Source organism: Artemia franciscana, chromosome 6 (assembly GCF_032884065.1).
Source record: "Artemia franciscana chromosome 6, ASM3288406v1, whole genome shotgun sequence".
Classification (NCBI taxonomy): Eukaryota; Metazoa; Arthropoda; class Branchiopoda; order Anostraca; family Artemiidae; genus Artemia; species Artemia franciscana.
Window position 1 is genome coordinate 19,508,517 of NC_088868.1, and position 20,466 is coordinate 19,528,982.

General features: G+C 35.2%; 1 protein-coding gene across 7 annotated transcripts in view; it reads left to right on the plus strand.

The window, feature by feature from the left end:
- Positions 1 to 20,466, plus strand: part of LOC136028154 (probable tRNA N6-adenosine threonylcarbamoyltransferase) — a 38,124-nt gene that overhangs the window by 7,332 nt on the left and 10,326 nt on the right. For 3 of the 7 annotated variants that reach the window (XM_065705826.1, XM_065705827.1, XM_065705828.1), the window contains 3 exons: positions 4,305 to 4,384; positions 8,719 to 8,860; positions 17,005 to 17,224. In XM_065705826.1, the coding sequence (XP_065561898.1) occupies positions 4,305 to 4,384; positions 8,719 to 8,860; positions 17,005 to 17,224 (442 nt within the window). Of the gene's footprint in view, positions 1 to 4,304; positions 4,385 to 6,963; positions 7,000 to 8,718; positions 8,861 to 17,004; positions 17,225 to 20,466 lie in introns of those variants that run through there. The other 4 variants (XM_065705831.1, XM_065705832.1, XM_065705829.1 and 1 more) reach the window with 2 other exon arrangements.

Below are 20,466 nucleotides of genomic sequence, written 5' to 3' on the forward strand. Positions count from 1 at the left end.
ATAAAAAAAAAAACTATTTTTTTTATGAAAGTAAGGTGAAACTTAAAACAAACCAATATTACTGCTTTCCAGTCTGTGCAACATGTTTTTGAGAATCTATTTCAAACAAACTGGATCGAAATATTTTCTTATATCCATAGAATTATGAAAAACTAAAACTCTACGGAAAACTAAGCTGGCTCGAGTTTTTTTTTTTTTGTTAGAGAATTAAAAATATGTAGTAAAATTTATTGATTTCATGGCTGGTAAAAAGACTATTCAGAAATTTATAAATTAACCTTTTATTTTCTGCAGGCCCCTCAAGGATTTTTTGCTCCTAATTTCGTTTTGTTGCATTGATTTTGTGTTTTCAGTAAAGCACCAAATTTTCAGAATTCTACACATATAGAGAAATACTACAAGAATTTTTATTTGGAACAGGTTTTAAAATATATGTTGCATGAACTGTGGAGCAGTAGTTTTTGTTTGTTTCAAGTCTCAATTCCGCTCTTTACTGTCATCAGATAAACTTGCTTTTAGAAAAAAAATGTGCGTTTTCACTAACTAGGGACACTTAAGTCACCTGTTTATTTTTCAAACGATGGCATTGGTTTTGTGTTTTCAGTAAAGCACATAATTTTCAGAATTCTACAAATATAGAGAAATACCACGAGAATTTTTATTTGCGACCGTTTTTAAAATACATGTTGCATCAACTGTGTAGCAGTACTTTTTGTTTGTTTCAAGTCTCAATCCAACTCTTTACTTTTATCAGATAAATTTGCTTTTAAAAAATGTGCATTTTCACTGACTAGAGACACTTAAATCACCTATATACTTTATCCACACAACAAAGAGTAATTTAAAATTCCAAATGTAACTCATGTCATGGGCTTCAACCGGTTGGCTCACTCTCTCAGGGGTCTTTTGGTTTGATTTATGGAGTTGTCACCGTGTTTTATGTTTCAGGAGTTTCAAGCTTTGGTCAAAATTCTGGAAATTCGATTTTGTTATTAAAAATATTGCTCTGTTAAATCTATACAGAGTCAGGAAATTTATAAAGATTTTAGAAAACTGAAGGACATTAAAAATCATTTTGGTCATCATGGTACTCTTTTTAATGTTAATAATTTTTGTTTGTTCCCTTTACCACGCTGCAATAACATGGGTATCATCAAACAAAAGCACAAAGAGACCACAACACCAAAAACCACAAATGATGAGCCATCACCTCAACTTCAGGACACTGTTGACACCTGACATAGTAGGGCACAAAGGAGTTTTAAAATCTTGTGTTGAGTGCGTAGGCGAGCATTCCAATAGTTTTTTTCCTCTTTCAGATTCGCCAACCTTGTTTTGTGTGCGTGGGTCTCTGAAGTAAACGGAAGCAGGATATCTCTGTGTGTTGAGGACTTCAGGATGTCAGTTCCAAGCTTCATCAGCATTTCATTCCTCTTTTCATCCAGGGTTGGGAGCTTGAGTTGGCTCAAGCTTTGTTCATAATTTTTTGTAATTTGGCCCAAGAATTATTTTGCAGGCTCTCTTCTTAATATTTCCCAGTTAGTTTATGTGCTTCTTTGTATTTAACAGGTCCCAGATAGGACAGCTGTACATTATTATAGGCATTACACAAGTTTTATAGCACGAAAGAAAGAGTTGCTCTGTTATTCCAAACCTTCTTAGATTTGCGAGGGATTTTAGAAAACCAGCTGCTTTTGCTGTGATCTGGCTGATGTGATCTCCAAACAAGAGATTGTCACTTAATGTGATACCAAATATTTTTTCTGATTTCTTTGTTTGGAGAAGTGCAGATTCGTTTATGCTCTTCTTCTTCAGGAAGTTGACGTGTATTACACAGCTTTTCTCAAGGATTATTTGGAGCTTCACTTGATCAGCTTGATGTAGAAGATCTGAAACATGGGTTATGAGCGGATTGGGTGTTTGTGACAGCAGGCCTAGCGAAAGATCATCTGGGAATTTACGCCTCTATTTGTGTTGCCTCATCAGTCGGTTGATGACTATAACGATTAAGATGGGATCTAACATGCTTCCTTGGACTGCTCCACATATGATGTCTTGGAAGTTGGATGTTTCCGCATTTTGAGACGTATGCACTGTTGACGACCAGAAAGGAAACGGACTTCAAGGGCACAGGCTTCATTGATTACAGTCTCATGATCAGGTAGATCAAAAACTTTCAAGAAACCAGAAATGATTATTTCAGCTGCAAAATATTTATATGATTTCAGAAATGATTTAAATGATTCTAGGTGTAGATTCTAGTAGATCATGAAGTAATCTGACCAAATAATGAGCTGTGCTGTTTCCTCGACGTAAACCTAACTGTGTATGGTCGATTTTGTGTTCTACTTCTGCTAGTAGCCACTGTAAAATAAAATATTCAGACTTTTGAAATGATTGGTGTCTTTGAAATTAGCTGAGATCAAATGGTGAGGCGGTTGATGTTTTCTTTGGAATTGGTGTGATAAATGCCTTTTTGAACTTGCCTGGGAAAATGATTCCCAGTAGGTACTAGTTATACACCATAGCCAACGGTGTAGCCAGTAAGAGGGAGGTTGCATTTATCAGCCTTATAGGAATTTCACCAGGTACGAATATTTCATAATGTCTAGGTTTTCGAGTTTTTCTTGGACCTGGGAAACTGTGATAGTAGGGATGGTTTCAATTGGACCATTCTGTGACAAAGTCTTGAGGTGAGGGCGTTGGCGGCAAATATTTGAAAAATGCGCATTAATTGTTTCTGTGGTTATATTTTCTCCTTGCTGGTTCCTCAGGATGGATTTAGACTTATGCTGTCCCATTAATTTCCATACAGTTGTATGAAACTCTCTTTGGTCACTGGCTGACAACTTAGCAATAATTTGGTATCCACACCGACGTCTAGCTTGCTTTGGTAGTCTAACTACTATGTTTCTGTTCTGTTTATATTCGTCAGAGTGTGCCTTTGTCTCATATAGCATTTCTCGCTCTGCCATTGCTGTTTTAATTGCTGGAGTAACCCTTGATTTATTCTGTGCCCCAATTGTAACTCGCTTTTCAGGGAAGAGTCGTTCTTACTCTCGAATCGTTTGCTCATAGAGGAGTTTGGTCATGCTGTTAGTGTCTTTGTTATATCTAACCTGTAGATATAAACATTACTATTCAAATGAGTTCTTACCTTGTTCTCTATGATGTTCCAGTGCCCAGTTAGCAATAAAGAGGAGAACAAAGCAGAAGAAAAAGAGGGGACACATGAGGGTTTCCCATGCAAAAAGGATTTTCCTTGTTGTTCAAAGTGGGGTGGAGAGCCTTATATAACGAGTAGATTTAATTACCTTTCAAATGAGTCCTTAAAACAGTTCTTAATGATGTTCTAGCGCCCAGCTAGCAAAAAAGAAAAAAAAAAACAGAAGAAAAATGGGTTTACTTGGCAAAAAGTGATTTTCCTTATTTTTCAAAGAGGAGCGGAGGGGGGCTGTAAATCTCTTGCTTTGGGTTTTCAATCATTGTGACTCCATTGAAGCATTTTTATTTTGATTGGATGCTATTTTTGATGGATTTACAACTTTTCTTCGAAATTTCTATAAATTAGTTTTCCCAATAACATTTTACTATTAAGATCAATTGAAATAATTTGAATAATTGGATTAGATAGAAATAAAAAAAAATTCTTTTTTTTTTACAGCGTATTAGATATAGGTTGGGTAGTAGTTTAGCTAGGGCCTTCATCCAGGAGACTTGAGAGACATAAGAAAATATAATACACTATAGGAAAAACTGGCTGAACATTAACTATAGGATCTGGAATGACGGGGGTAGGAACAGCAGAGTCCTTTTGAATAGTTGTTTCTTCTGCTTGAAAAGTAATATTTGTGTCTTTTACCCACCTTTCCAACATACCAGCCTTTTGTAGGCTACTGGAGTATATTTTTTGAAGAATTGGTCAATTTCAGAATGCGGGCCCGAGTGATTTATATTCTCTCCCCTAAAATACATTAAATTTTTTTTTTTCATGCCAATCAGCTCAGTTTCTTATTTACTTGCTACATTTATGCATCTTCAACTTGGTCCACAGTACGTCCCATTCCCCATCAGCTAAATTGGTTTCATTCAGTGGTCTCACCAGTAAGACATTGGTTAAGCTGCACTTATTTGACTGGTATTATGCTAATTGTAAGATACCTTTTTATGTTATTTGGTAAGGAAGGGAAAGCCCTCAAGAGTTCCTTTGTTATCTTTTTGGTTCTTTCCCTGTAAATAGGTTTTTAATTGCACAACAATGTCAACAGAATTCTTTTTATTCCGCATTACTGTTTCTTTTTTAGGTTTCCAACCAAGCCAAACAGCCCGGCATCACCAGTCTCATGTTGTTGATCTTGTCCAAACTGCCTTGGAAGAAGCAAAGGTAGTAAATCTGACTAAATATAATCAGTTAAGCATAACTGATTCCTGAGAACATGACTTTTATAGTTATATGTAGTGGAGACTGATTCTCTCAGGATCCCTCCCCCTTCTCATCTAGGAATTATCCAAAATTCATACTAAAGTACTTGGAACTGGTTATTGGGTACATATTTTTTGAAGAAGCATGCGGTAACCACTGAAATGATTATTCTCTTTGTACAAAATCAAGACTGTGTGTGCCTGTGGGAATTCATGTCAGGAATCAACTAGAGAAATATAGTATTGCACCAAAATTAAATCTGCCTTGAGTATACAAAACATAAATAGAACCCCACAAAACTAGTGAATAACTGTATCTCCTCTCCTGAGAGCTCTCAGACCTTGCCTATGGGACCTACTACTACTGCTACTAATAACTCAACGCAGCACCAAGTCGCCTAAGGCCAACACAGCTACGCACGCTCCTCCTCCAACACAATCTATTCAAGGCCTCCCTCTTTACATCCTCCCAGGAAGTTCCCATTTCCATCTTTGTTTATGACATCCTCCCACCCCAAACGAGGACGACCTGCTTTCCGCTTAGCCCCAGACGGTTATAATTTTTCTGCTTGAAAATTTGTGCATGCCTCAAATATAAATTCCTGACGTAGTACGACATCTAGAATCTATTTTAAAAATTAATTTCATTGATGTATATTCCTACGCTATTAATTCCTTTAAAAAAAAAAAATTTTTGGGTTGTACACTGCCTCTGACCAAAAATGCATACAAGGTTAGTGGAGGAAAGTGCCGTGACAAAATCTAGTTAATTAGAAAAGTTTGTGCTATAATATTTCTGTCAGACAATTAAACTAATAAATTAGTATCTGATGTTTAGACTATAAACACAAAACTGTGACGAAAAAAATACATTGAAAGTGATTACTGACCTGTGTATGCTTTTTAATATTAACTTCAAAAATCATCTCGTTTTTTTTATTATGCTACATTTTCCGAAAAGTTGTATTTTACTTTGATTCATATATTTTTTGAAGGGGAGGGAGGGTGGTTAAATTTCTCTCTTCTCTATCTGACCATCATTATGCTATGAGAGAACCTATAAAATATTGCTCTTATGACACATCCCCGTTGTCCTCCTGTCCTTCTTGTTGCAACTAGCACAGCTGCGCAAACTCTTGTTTTCGTTTTCAGACCTACAGGAATACCTGATAAGCATGTTAATCGGCAACAGGGATGTCAAGCATGAGGGAGGGGGACCACCCCCCTCTAATCTGGAACTTTTTTGTGATTTGGTAAAATGCTTTGACAATGGGCCTTGGTTCTACGAGCTCAAATTTTAAAATAAGTAAATGATGTAATGAAACCAACAATAAAAGAAGGTGAAAACACAAACTTTGTATCCCCTGAAATCTCGGCGCGCTGAAATAACTATCTATCAATCTTTTAGTCTCAGTTGATAAAATGGTTCTAAAGAAAGAAGACTTCTTTACAATTCAGAATTCCTGTGATATGGAGGAAACTGAAAAATCACTGTGATGGCTGTTCCTTTTGTTCCTGCCATGTCTTTAAGTGCAACAGTACAAATAAAAAGCTAATCACTTATCCTGACAACATCCCTTCGGCTATAGGCTACATCCATTCTTCATGGACCTGATGAGTTAGTCCCTTTGCCTGCTACTAAATTGCCAGTCATCTCCTTAGATTCTTGAGAATCAGAAAATCCGGAGGTTCAAGGCCTATGGAGGCTACTCGGCTTAGCTCTCTTAGTTTGAGCTTAATTATCTGACTAGAGATATGGGCCTTTTGAAAGAGACAGTGGAATTGTTGATCTCTAGATTGAAAGAAAAACACAGATTGACCAAAGGATTTTATCAACAGAAGAATTGTGAACAAGCTAATTTTAAAAAAAAGTACTTTGATGAAGAGGAGAACCTGGTCTTTTGTCCTTGTATTACTGGATTGATGGACACACTTGGTCCAAACTATGTCAAAGATAAATCAAGACTGTTTTTAGATTCATCGAAAAGGAGCATTAAGGCTTTCTTTCTTTATCATAAAAGCCACTGTGCATCTGTAGCTGTTGGACACCCAATGCACTTAAAAGAACGATATAAATACCTGGTGCTCAGCCTAAAAATAGTTAGCTATGTTGACCATGATTGAACCACTCGCAGTGGTTTGAACGTTATCTACAAGATTTTTGGTATTACAGGAGGATGTACAAAGTTACCAAGTTTCATCCATGATTGGGACGGCTGAAATAAGGCAGCTTCAAGAAAAGAAGAATGACAAAATAGACCACATTTGTAACCAGGTACCCAGAATGTCATTAGGAACAGCTTAGCTGATCCTATGAAAGGTATTGCTACTCAATTTGCAGATGCAATTAGGTATAATGAAACAATTTTCGAGGCTATTCCAAAAGATGGCGGTTTTTTTCATATTCTAGCAGGAACAATTTCCAGATTTATCTGAAGCCAAGTTGGAAGAGAGAATTGTTTTTGGTCCAGTTACCCGGAAGCTAAAGGGGTATAAAATTGTATACTAGCATGGCAACAAAGGAAACTTTAAAGGCCACATGGGTGGCCTTTAAAGATGCTGTCAATAAATTTTAGGGTAATTATCATGATACTGACTATAACCAATCGTTATGCATATAATGGACACGCTCAAGTGTTTGGTTCCTCATTAAGTCTTAAAATATATTTCCATTGCTCAGATTTGCTGTTTTCCCCCAAAAATGTGGGATCAATGTGAGGAGAAGAGGGTGAAAGGCTCCATTAAGGCATCAAAGATGCAGGGAATAGATATAAGAAAAATGGGATAAGAACAACCCCACTTATTATTGTTGAATACTTACAGGTGATAGACCTAAGACTGATTATAAGAGAACTGTCTGCTTATATAGGAGCTCCTTTTTGTTTTGTTTTTACGCTGTTTAAAACTTCTTTCACACTTTCAGTTCCATTTACATTATATCTCTTGCTCTTGGTCAATTTATTTTATGTAAGTTGCCTTAGTAAAAACAAATTTTAGTAGTATATTGGTTACTTTCTTCTAACAATCGCTCCATAATTTGATGAAAAACATTTAAACTCAAGTAGAGTTGTTTTTTTTCTCGACCTGAAGGGGCTCTTGCAATTTGGCAACAGTGGTTTCAAACCATTTAAACCTACAAAAAATAAGTGAAAAATAAAGGATTTGTTGTTAAATAGGATTTTAATCAAAATATCAATATTAATTTTTGAAAATATTTTCTTGTAATTGGAAAAATAAGGGATATTTTTGAAATCAGTACACCAAGTAATTTAAAACTCGGTAAAAACGTATCTTGCCCTTTTAAATAACTCCAATTTTGCAGGCCTGTGTAAGCAGTTCAAACTAAAAGTCACAAAATGCAAAAGAAGGTCCAGATTCCTGTAGAAACTGTTGTAAAATTTATGATGATTAACTGTTCTGGACTTATTCTAGCATATATGGCTTAAAGTAAATATTCCAAGGGACTGCACCAGTTATCTCCGTATCTCCCTTGTTTTCATGTGGGGTATACAAATAGTGGTGCTGGGACCTCTTCCAGGACCTTACCCTCCCCAAAAATTCACCATGATGTCCCCCGTATGTGTGGGATAAGCTATATAAGTAATTAGTATATTCGTATAATAAATCGAAATCTATACTATTGTGTTTTTTTATTTTTTAAGACTTGAAAGTGGAATTGTTTTGAGAAGTAGAATAATATATCAAATGTGATGCCAATTCTGACTCCAGGAAATCTTCTGGTGTTTGTTACAATGAGTTGTTCCATCACCAGTAGTATCAATATTAAATATTGTTCTGGCATAATTTTTATTTTAAATGAAAGCTATGTTTTCCTGGAAATTTATTAAGCCACTCTGTATAGTGAAGCTGTTATCTTTGGTTTAACTGAGTGTGTTTTTTTTTTCAGAAACTTGTCTTGTTCATAAAAGACAGTGGATTTTTATGTTGTGCTTTACGAAAAAATCGAACTTTTTTAATTTATTAGTTTTATTAACTATTTACATATTGTAATACTAGAAGAGAAAAATCCATTGTTGAAAATGGAATAAGGTCACCAGTAGGAAAAGAAATTACTGATAATTTGGACCAATATTCACGATTCGTCCTCAGCACTAACAAGGGGAAAAATGAAGGAGGACGGAAAAGAAACTTATCGTGTCCGTGTGAATAAAACAATAATGGGAAAACCAAACAATAAAAGTGACACAAAACGTAATATAAACAAAACAAAATATAAAAAGAATCTATGATGTACATTTCGAGAAGCTAACCGACCATCTAAGTTTCATTTTTAAGCTTTCACCAGAAGATGTTGACATGATAGCCTATACGAAAGGTCCTGGTATGGGTGCGCCTCTTGTATCAGTTGCCATTGTGGCTCGAACATTATCCCAACTGTGGAAAGTACCAATTGTTGGTGTCAATCACTGTATTGGCCGTAAGTAATTTCTCTATTGCATCTTTAAAGTTATGTTGATTTGGCCTATAAACTTTTTCATGTTTGCAGGTCATTTTAAGTCAGGTATTACCTGGAATCCGTATGAGGACACTAGGTTTATACATCATGAAAGGTTGTGGTCAGGTGGCATGAGCAATTGTAAGAATGATCAAATTTTCGATTTAGTTTTTCTTCTTCAACAGTAATTTCCTAGTTTTAAGAATATTCTAAACAATTCAAATGGACAAAACTTTATACACAGATAAAATTTATGCTCTTAAGAAAACAAAAATACTGCTTAGGCCAGGAGATTCGATGAATAATTTTTTGACTGCTTAGAATAATTTTACTAAATAGTCTAAATTAAATACTATTTGTAGTTTGAGTACTTTGTATATTTTGATTTAATGCTGGCACACTGCAATCCTTGTAATTTTCAATTGTTATTATTGAACTATTAGGGCCGTTTCCTAAATAATCGCTGAACAATAATGAGTCACAAACGATAAAGTATGTCTATCTGCGTGAAGTGGGGAGAAAGGGATTGGAAGAAGTACTTGCTCAATACCTTCAATATAGAGTATGGAATCTTTTGTATCAGTTTGATTTTCAGTTGGATGACATGGCCGTCGTTTTTGAATTATATAACAACTTACGTTTGTTTTCTAACATCTAAATTTCAATGCTAGCATCATATTTCTATTCACTGACGCCAGAAGTCCTCAATTTCTATTTCTGGTAAAAATTTAACGCAACTTCCTAAGTGTATGTATGTTACCGTGAATATTCGAAATCTGTGAATGTCGACATTCATCAGTGAATGTCGACATTCACCAGTGAATGTTCCGAAATACCTTTTTTTCCTTGGATTTAGTCAGCATTGCCAGTATAATTTTTCAATTTAATGCAAGGTTTGATGTTGTATTAAGTTAGGTTTGGTTAGTTTGGGTTAGGTTAGCTTAGGTTTTTAACCCGTTTCTGATATTTATAACCAAATTTAAACTAACACAATTTAAACTAACGTAAACTGACATTATCTAACCAAAATTTAACTTTACCGTCGTAGCTTGCATAAGATTGAAAAAGCTGACTCAAAGCTATTTGAATCCAACCAGAGACAAAGGAATTTCGGACAATCACCAGTAAGTGTCGACATTAACTGGATGTTGGACATTCACGGTAACATGTACATTTGAAATGTTTGATTTGGATAGTTCTGCTTCGCTTTAAATCATTTTCAATGATCAGATTAAAATGTTTTGAACCTTTAAGAGAAAGGGTTATAGTTTTAGCACGTGAGAGGATCTGTTGTTCAATTTTTAATTCTTAGATTAATAATTAAGAAGTCTCTAAACAAGTTCCCGTGGCAGATATAGTTTCCTCTCTAGAGTCCTCTTTGCATAAATACTACCCATCTGTTCCTAGCGCTGATAAAGTTAGGTTTCACCAATACCCTTTATAACAGCCAAAAAAGGCTAAGTCTCCACCCACTTTCTCATCAAACAATTTGCACGATATAAAAATATTATCTAATCTCCACAAAGACCCGTCTATTATAATAACCAAAGCGGACAAAAGTAATTTACTTGTTGCCATGGATACGACAGACTATGACAACAAAATCTATTCACATTTAAATGACACAACTACATATATAACAAAACTCAGGATCCTACTGATCAGTTTGCTAATAATATTATAAATGAATTCAAGTAGCTAAAACAGAATGGTAAAATCACCTCATGATGATATAGTAAATTTTTTCCCCGTGGTAGTTTCTGTCCAAAATTCTGCGGTTTACAAAAAATACGTAAACAAGGCATTCCCTGAAGACCTGTTGTAGCAGTTACTAAAACCCCGCTTTAAATATTGGAAAACGGCTTTGCACATGCTTCAAACCTTTACTGTATTCTCAAACTTCCTATATTGTTAATTTGGTAGATTTAGTTAAAAATCTTAATAACACAAGTATTTCAGAAAACACAATGCTTAGTAGTTTTGACATTGTTTCCATGTGTACGAATATAGATGTGACTATTTCTAAGAAACTATTAAAAAACAAAATAGACGAAAATTATCACTTAATCGAAGATTCAGCGACAGGAATTGTTTGTGAAGTTTTAATGACTCTTGTAAAAATTCGTAATAAGTTTTCAGTGTATTTTCAGTTTCGTGATTCCTTTTATCAGCATATTAACGGGCTACCAATGGGAGCACCTTCATCCGGGATACTGGCAAATATTTATATTGAGAACCTTGAAACTTGGGCATTAAATTCTTATTTTTTAAAATATGTCTGATGGGGTCGCTGCATGAATGATGTAAGTTTGCTATGGAATTATGGGGAACTTCAACTTCGGGGTTTCTTACATCATCATAATACTTATGATAGAAATTTGCAGTTTACCCTAGAAATTGAAATTGAAAATAAACCACAGTTTTTAGATGCGTTAATTATTTGTAATACTTAGAAACTGGATTTTACTATCTGTAGAAAACCAACGCAAAATAATAGGTATCTTCATTTTAATTCAAATCCCCCCCACAAGTTAAAACAGCAGTTGTAACTTCTCTCATTGATCGTGTCCTAAAAACAGAAATAAATTTTGTCAGAGATATTCTTTTTGGTAACGTATACCCATTCCATTCGTCAATAATACAATTAACCGTAGACTAAAAAGACATTCCCTTAAAATCAAAGAAATTTCTCAATGTTAGGTTCCTAATAGCCCTCAAATATAATATATCTTCCGTACATCCTAAAAATCAAAACAAAATTAAAAAATGTTTGCCAAAGTAATAATCTGTATGTAGTTTTCACTAATAATTTTAAAATCAAGATTTCTTAAACTCCGGTAAAGATAAAACCCCAGCTACTCGCTACTCTACAAAGAGGGATTTATCAAATACCATGCGACTGTGGTAATTACTATGTTGGCAGAACTCATCGTAATCTAGAAAAACGCCTACACCAGCATAAAGAAGACACAGACAAAGCATGAATTTCTAATAGTTCTAATAACACCTTTGATTCTACTTTGGCTAGCCATATATTTAATAATCCCAGCCCCACTATACTTTTGAAAAATCTGCTCTCATTAGTAAATATTTGGGGATAAACCAGGTGGTTTAGGAATCAATCGAAATTACACTCAAAACAAATAATAATATTTATCTAAATAGGGACTTAGGGGAATATTCACTAAATTTCATATACTCAAGTTTAATTAAAAATGATCTAACGAAATATTTTACTAAACCAATTGAAAATAGTGTTGAACCTGTTACAAAAAGGCCTTTAAGGCTAGCTACCAAAAAAGCAAGATTAGCTTTGAAAGCTTATGTCTAATTATTTTATTTTATTTCGTTTGAATGAATTCATCATCTCATATCATTTTATTTATCAGTCTGGGTTGAACTTCGCTGAAGTAAGGATGTTAGAGCTGTTTTAAAAAGTTTTCTTTAAATCATATTTATTTTTAAAATTCGAATTTTAGTGTAACTTGTGGTGAGTATGGCCCTTGGACATATGGCCGAAATATTCACTGAATCGAATTCAACTGTCCTTAGAAAATTTCTGTACTGTTTCCAAGTTATGTTTGTTAGTTTTATAGATGAAAGAATGACTAAACAAGTCTTCGAACTGAGACTTGAATGTTGTAAGCTACTATAATAAAAGTAGTCAAGCGTGATTCTGAAGCGGGGTACTTCGAAAAGTTGGCGAAGATGTGTTAGATGCTTTCCAGAAGAACTATATAATGATAGTTTTAACTAATCGTTTGCATGATCGTGTATCAAACAATATATTGCAGGAAGTTGTGGCTCTACCCTCCTTTTTGGGTCTATAATGAAGGAAAGTTAAAAATGGTTAGGCCATCCTTTACTCATAAAGGATGGTAGATTGCCAAAGATTGTTTCTTTTGGTCATCTATTTGGTGCCGAATGGAAAAGCATGTCTTCCTTGAATGGTGTGAGAAGAAGTCATTTATGGAAGGATTGAAATGAAGTTGAGCTACCAAAAGAGGGGTGAAGAGTGAATATCTGAACGGATTGGGTGGAGGAGGAGTGTTCAAGCTATGATTGCAACAGGAGGCTTGCTGTTGTAATGGGTTGTTTTTATCAGTAGTAGTAGTTTTAGTAGTAATAGTTTCCCTAAGTGATCCACGATAATAGTAGTAGTTGTATTAGTAATAGGTTCCCTAAGTGATCCACGAATGATCTTGAGTCAATGGGGGAACAGCATACGTTTATTTGTAAATTTTTTGGCTGGGCAACTGGAAGCAGTAGGGATGAAGGATCTCATCTTGAGTGTTCCATTCATGCAGGTTGAAAATCGTTTTATGAATATGATTTCACCTAGGTGTGATATATCCAAATATCACTTAAAATGGATCTTTTGAGACTTTGGTCTTGTTTTGGCTATTTGTCCAATGTTGGGCCCTCGCCCTTGGGTCCGCATATCAACCTGGAGGTAAATCTTGTACCTTTCAGCCCTTTTAGTAAAACTAAGTTCAGGATGAAAGCATAGATTTCAAAATTAATGTTAAGAAGATTAAGGCGCTAAGAGTAGGAATAAGTGAAGGTGAAAAGGTGATGATGAGTAACGAGAAGATCAATCAAGTCGACAGTTTCGTATATCTAGGTAGTATTATTAATAAAGACGGTGGCTGCAGCGGAAATTTTAAAAGCAGAATAGCTAATTCCATGGGTGTTTTTTCATAGTTAAAAAAAAAAATTGGATAAATATGAAGATAATTCTGTGAACCAAGATGAGAATATTAAAAGCTACAGTTATGATAAAGATTAAAGTTTGGCTCTGAAGCGTGCGCGCTCTGAAGAACGGAGGAGAATTTTATAGAGGTTATCAGAGAAATTGCCTATGGATTATTTTGGGTACCCTACTAACTGACAGTATGTCGAACTGTAAGCTGTGCGGAAATATGGTTTAATCCCGCTTTCTAGCGCTATTGAAAGAAAGATTGAGATGGCTAGGATACGTTCTGCGGATAAAGGATGACAGATTGCTGAAGAATCTCCTTGTCGGCCCAACCGTCTGGGACGAAATGAGAAGAATGTCGTCCCTGAATAGGGTAGAGGATGTCGTAAGGAAATATTTAAGGTAAATGAGTACCTCCTGGGAGGGTGTAAAGATGGAGGCTTTGAAGAGATTGGGAAGGATGAGGAGCGTGTTTAGGGTTGTCGGCTTTAGATGGCTTTGTGCAGCAGTGAGATGTTGGCAATAGTAGCAGTACTAGGTATCTATAAATCTTGATCCGATATCAGCTGGGGCTATAGATTCGTCGGAGGCACAAGGAATGTTGAAAGTATCTCAGGTCACCCTGCAATCACTTTGGGTATGTTAAACTCACCAGAGCCTTTAATTTCTGATCGAACGGACGAATAAACAAATTATTTACTCAATTCATACACACAGTATAATACTACAGCAATATAGTACACCCCAACGAAGAGCTGGAGTCGCAATTTTTGCTTGTAATGAACATAAGAATTAGTTTACAACACGAAAAAGGGTAAATGAATTGAGGGAAAAAATCAAAAAATCAGGAAATTATACAGAAAAAGAAATACTGGGTATTCACTGCGTGGAAGTTAACATTGACATGGTAAAACATATAAAATCAATATTTTGGGTTCGTTTTGACAATTGTGTAAAGCAATTTGTAGTTGTTGGGTTTTCGGAGGGTAGTCATGGATGGTTATTTATTAGTTTTTTTCTCGTGTTATTGTCTATTGTTTTGCTTTTCTTTTCTTTCTCCCCACGATTCGCCCATATAGCCTTGCAGGGAGTTATTTTGACGTTTAAAGTTCTTGATGGTGTTATTGTGTGTATGTTTTTTTTTTGGTTTTGTTTTTTTGTTATATCTTTTTACTATTTTGTTAAAATTACAGTTTCAACATTAAATGATATTCAGCTTTAATAAAATTAATTCCTAAAAAAAATATTGGACTTGTTCTCCGTCACCTAAGCACAATAAATAATAATGATTATTAATTTCGACATTAACTTTTAATTACGCCATTTATAATTAAGACACTGATAATATTTGATGTATCAATCAATCGATATCTTTATTACTCAAAAGAACACTCAAGGGCTCAGAAATGGAGTAAAAACAAAAAAAGTAAACAAGAAAGAAAGGAATAGAAATACACACAAATAGAAACACTTACTATTTCGAATAATGTAATATATAATATAATATAAGTAAGATACAGATAATAACAAACAATCTACTGTCACATAGCAGGATGGAGACTTTTCGACTGATTCACCATGCCCAAATTTGAAATTGAAGCTCCTCAGACGCTAGTAGTGGCTTAGTTAACCCATGAGCCGAGACTAGATGTCTATTTCTAGCCCATAGGACATATATAGGAGGAACCTGCAAAATGAAAAAAATACACGGAATAACTTTTTATAGGGAACATGGCAAAAGTTTTGCAAGCACAGGTGAAAATACTCCTGATATAGGAGGCTTTACAGCGGACTAGTATGCAAACGCATTTCCAAGTTTCTCGCTTAGACGTGTGAAGAGGAGTGCCCATGGTGATTTCACATTACCTCCTATTGGAAAGCCAAGGTATTTGACGAATGATGATAACTGAACATTTTGATATCCTATTTTTTTGCAGTCAGCATTACCTTTAGGTTTACTAAAAGTAAGAACCTTGCTCTTTGACGCTATAAGCTCTAGACCGATTTTGACACATTCCTTACTAAGAATATAAAAATTCTCCTCAATAGACGACACAATTTTGCTTAAATTTAAAATATTTCTTGCATAATTGAGTATGGAATAAAACTAATTTTAATCTTTGTTTGGAGTCCAGTTACACTGTTATTGTACAAGGGGGGCGAAGTTACCCTACCGTGGCGCATTCTTTTTAAAACTCTAATCTTAGCCATACAGGTATCATAATCATCATTGGTAGGAACTTTCAAGGCAACACAGAAGCTAGCACACATATTTTTAAACACTTGATAAAGTGAGCGATCAAGACAACGGTGGTGCGTACTATACAATAAATGAGAATATAGGCCAGAGTCGAAAGCACAAGAAACATCTTGCCAATGTCGATTTCACGCTATCTGCCATTGGAAAACCAAGGTATTTAATGCAAGATGGTAACTGAACTTTCTGATATCCTAGTTCTATGCAGTCACTCGAACAGAGCAAGGGAGCTAGTAGCTCCTGGACTGTGGATAGTTTGCAAGAACGATGAGCTCACTGCTCTTCTTTATATAAATCAGAACATTAGCAAGTAAATAATGCACGTGCTCTTGGCTACGATCTTCCTTAAAACCAAAATGATGCCCAGGGGTAGAACTAACCCTATTTACGTCCTTTAACTCTAATGGTTCCAGCAACTTACTAAGAGCAAAGGAAACTATTATATGCCTAGAAGAGCAGAACTGTTTGCTATCTTTATATTTTTTATGCCATCAGTTAATCTACCTATAAAGAAAGATTCGCGAACAATATCAGAGTTAAAATAATTTTGCACTTGGCTGCCTTTGCAATTATTACATCATACTGGTTACTCGATTTTATTACTCGAAAGAGAAAGTTCAAAAATGGATCACTGTTCAAAATGAAGTTCAAAAAAATAAAGTTCAAAAATGGACAACTGTTGAAATGTTCCAAAATTTTGGAGGTTAAAAGGGCCCACTGAATTTCATAAGATGGCCAATTTAAGCCTGGTGGTGTTAGTTGACTCAACACTGACAACAGAGATTCACTACTCTACAAATAAACTTATTTTTAAGGAATTGTAATAATTTGCTTCTAATAGGCTAAAGGTCATATTAAGCTAAAATTTAGCGCTATAAACTTTATAACATTTTGAATTTGCTATTGTCTAAACCCGAAGAAACATGCTGTCACGCGGTAAATAAGTAGACCTACATCTTTTGAAAAGTCATATTGCTCTACATTGATCTTCTGTGATCAAGAAACAAGTACAGTTTCACCTAAATCGTAGTCTAAGAACACGCCATCTATAATAGACTTTAGACCCAGTCTTGGAGCGGACTTAAACTTCACGTCATCAAATCGTCATTATAAATTGATCCTTATTTGTTCAGACTTCCTATTCTTTTATTCTTATTTGCTTTTATTTAGACATTGAAATGGCTCGACTAATTACTGGGGCTAAGAACCCCACAGTTTTATATGTCAGTGGTGGGAACACTCAAGTTATTGCTTACTTGGAAAGAAGATATAGAATATTTGGCGAAACCATTGACATTGCTGTTGGTAACTGTTTGGACCGTTTTGCTAGAATTCTGAAACTGCCCAATGATCCAAGTCCAGGATACAATATTGAACAATTGGCAAAGAGGTAAGTTATTTGTGTCAATTGGAGGTCAAGAGTAAACATGTGTATATGAAACCAAGCTTAAGTTAGACCTAACAAAATGACCAACCTTACTTCCAATTTAAAACCTGAAAGTCTCCATAAAATGGAGAACACTGTTACCTAGAGGGGACTATCCCTTAATGGTAATACAATGTCCTTTGAATGTCAAACTTGTAGTGAAAAGATTTCTTGTCTGAGACCACACTCGCTATACATGACGCATAAAACAAAGAAGAGAAAACACAAAAAAATGAGAAAAAAATCAATTAGCAGTGCAAAACAAGGGTTGTGTCATGAGTGTCTATTTGTCTCTTGTGAAGTCTACTTCAAAAGGTTAGATTGTTTTGTTTTTTTTTTTGATACCAAATGATACCATACAGTTAATTTAAAATTGGCGTTTATGTTGTAAAAAATAGCAGTGGCACTCGCTTAGCATATATAATGGTGACGTTACCAGCTAACCACACTCTTTTAGCCCAGACATTGTCTGAGAAAACTCAAAATCATGCTCTTTGTCAGAAATTAATTTTTTCGCTTGATAGTTTTAAAAGCTTGTTGTTTCCTGAAGTTTAGATAGGATAAAACCATGTCTAATTTTTATAAGTACAATCACAAGGTTTGACCGAGCCAAATTCGCTTTATGAAACACAAATACAATAAATATAAGTGCTAACAAAAATACAAATTGAAAAGTATTAAGAAGATTAAGCAAAGATAAAAAGTGATATAAAGCAAAAAGAATGCATTTTGAGGCAAGATATGGCAAGTTCTAACCATTGGAGATGACTGTAGTTCATAGTGATGAACCCTGAGTGAAGAGTGAGAGTGAAGGGGACTCGGAGGGATGTAAATCTATTTCGGAGGGTTTTTTTTCGCATATGTCTTAAACTTCAGGTGCTTCGTATAGAATAATGTGTATGAACTTGAACTGATTTGCAAATCTTTCGTATTTAGTTTTATGTGCTTTGTTCAAAATTTTCTTGCACACTTTTCCTAGCGTCCACAGTTTTTCCTGGCTACTAAGTAAGTACCAGTTAATTAGGTGGCTATTGGCTAATTGGAAGGTATTGAACGATGTTTCAAGCTGAAATGCTTAGACCAGATCAATTGACTCGAAAGATGGTGGGAGAGAGATGCTCCAGAGCAGTGTTGCAACATTGGGCATCAAATTTGTATTTTAGGGTTTAATTAAATGTCTGAGATTATGTTACTGAACAAAATGTATTTAAAAAGTACTTCAATTTTTAGTACATGGCTTGTGCTTTAGCATGTTTGAACTACTTTAGCATGATTTTCTTGGATTATTTCTTTAGTCGAAGTTGGACTGTTAAGACTCGAACATAAATGCATTTTCTTTAGTAGTCATGTCAGGCGCTGGGCTGATTTAACAGCTATACCCGGAGTATACTTTATTGTAATCTGTCTTGTTTAGAACGAAATCTGTCCAAACAGTATTTAAGTTTTCGAATCGTTCGCCATATGGCCCTTCTCCCCTCCTTCCCCCCCCCCAAAAAAAGAAGAAAATGATAAAATTAAATTTTTCAATACAACACTCATGAATAAATGAGATACGTTGCATAAGATTAACAGTCTGTTAGAATTAATGAATATTTACGGAATGCCTTAAAAGATATTTTTCTATCCCAATATTTAACTGGCTCTCATATTTTACACTGATTCATAGTTGTCACTTATACGACATCTAGCTTTACCAGACGATGGGAAGAGTGCTGAAACTCCTACCCTTAATTTTGCTAAATGGCTATTAGACGAACAAACGTCTCTTGTCCATTCCTACTACATCGCTGGAAATCTTATTGCTGTAACTTGGATCCCCGGACACTCATGAATAAAGAGAGTGAAAAAGGATGTATGGTAATTAAGCAATATTTTTAGGATCAGAACTTCTTATTCACATCTCCAAAGATGCTGAAAATGAGCTCTTTGAGGTGAAAGTTAGATGTTAATTGACTATACCTGGTTTAAATCAAAATAAGGTGGTTCTTCAGGAATGTAACACTGTATTGACTGAAGATTTATTGAGAATGAATAGGGAAAGTTTTCAGATGGCCATGTTAGACAAAACAAGAACTGGAAATGTGCGGAAATATCTTACAAATCTCCCTGTAGGTGTAAAGGTGTATCTCCCAATTGTCAAATGTGTTCAATGGTCAAGGAGAAAACGAGTTATTTATTAGAAGAATTCCAAGCTCTAATAAGAGAGAGAGAGAGGTGAGTGGAAATATTCGTTAGATTGTTGTCAGCTTCAAGAAAGTTATCCTACGAAAGTGCCCTTGAGCTCTTGAATTTGCCTACCTTATTCGATCGAAGATATGAGCTAATAATGAAATTTGGGAAATCACTATTAACGAACGTGAAGCATCGATCCATACTTCAACCAACCGCATCAATCAGCAGACCTACTAGACATTGCAGCAAACTAGAACCAATCAAGTGCCGTACGAACAGATTCGCAAACTCATTTGTACCATATTTCATAAGAACATGTAACAAGTGAATTGAAAGTTGCGTTATATGTTGTAATTGTATCTAACTAGTGACCATTTTGTGATAGTAAAAGTAGCGCAATTTATCGTTCATTTTTGAGTGCTACGATAGCTATTTCAATAAACAAATACGAATACGAATTTATTACGTCAGAAGGCGACGGTTTGTAAGAGCAAGAAGGCCACCGCCCTATTACCAAAATTGTAGCTAATGTTTTTACCATTGGGGATCTTATGGCAAAGAGTCTTGTTGGCCTGTGACTTGATGTGGGCCTTGGTCTTTCGTTCGCTGTATTCCAGTTGTAATTCGTGATTAGACCACACAACAGACGAGAATTCTTCAAACAGAACATCGCTTCGTAAAACAAAGGACGGCCAATGAACTTAAACTTATCTTTTGCAAACATGGGATAACAGTCAAAAGGGCTTGAAGCTGGAATCTACTGTGCCAAATCACCACAAATTCGATGAGAGGTAGCTAGTCGTTTTGCAAAGGTTTCTGATTAATTTTGCAGGACCAATAGCTGCAGCCAGTTTTATCTGTAAAGTGTCGTGCCCAAAATCAAATGACCTGCGCCACAGTTTTTCTGGAATTCAGCTACTGTACTGCATGAAAGGCCTCTAGTAGTTCCGTGTTCTTCTCTATCTTATTTGTTCTCTAGTAATTTTGTCAAAACTTGTAGTTCTGGTAGAACTCTGTAGTCCTGGTAGAAATTA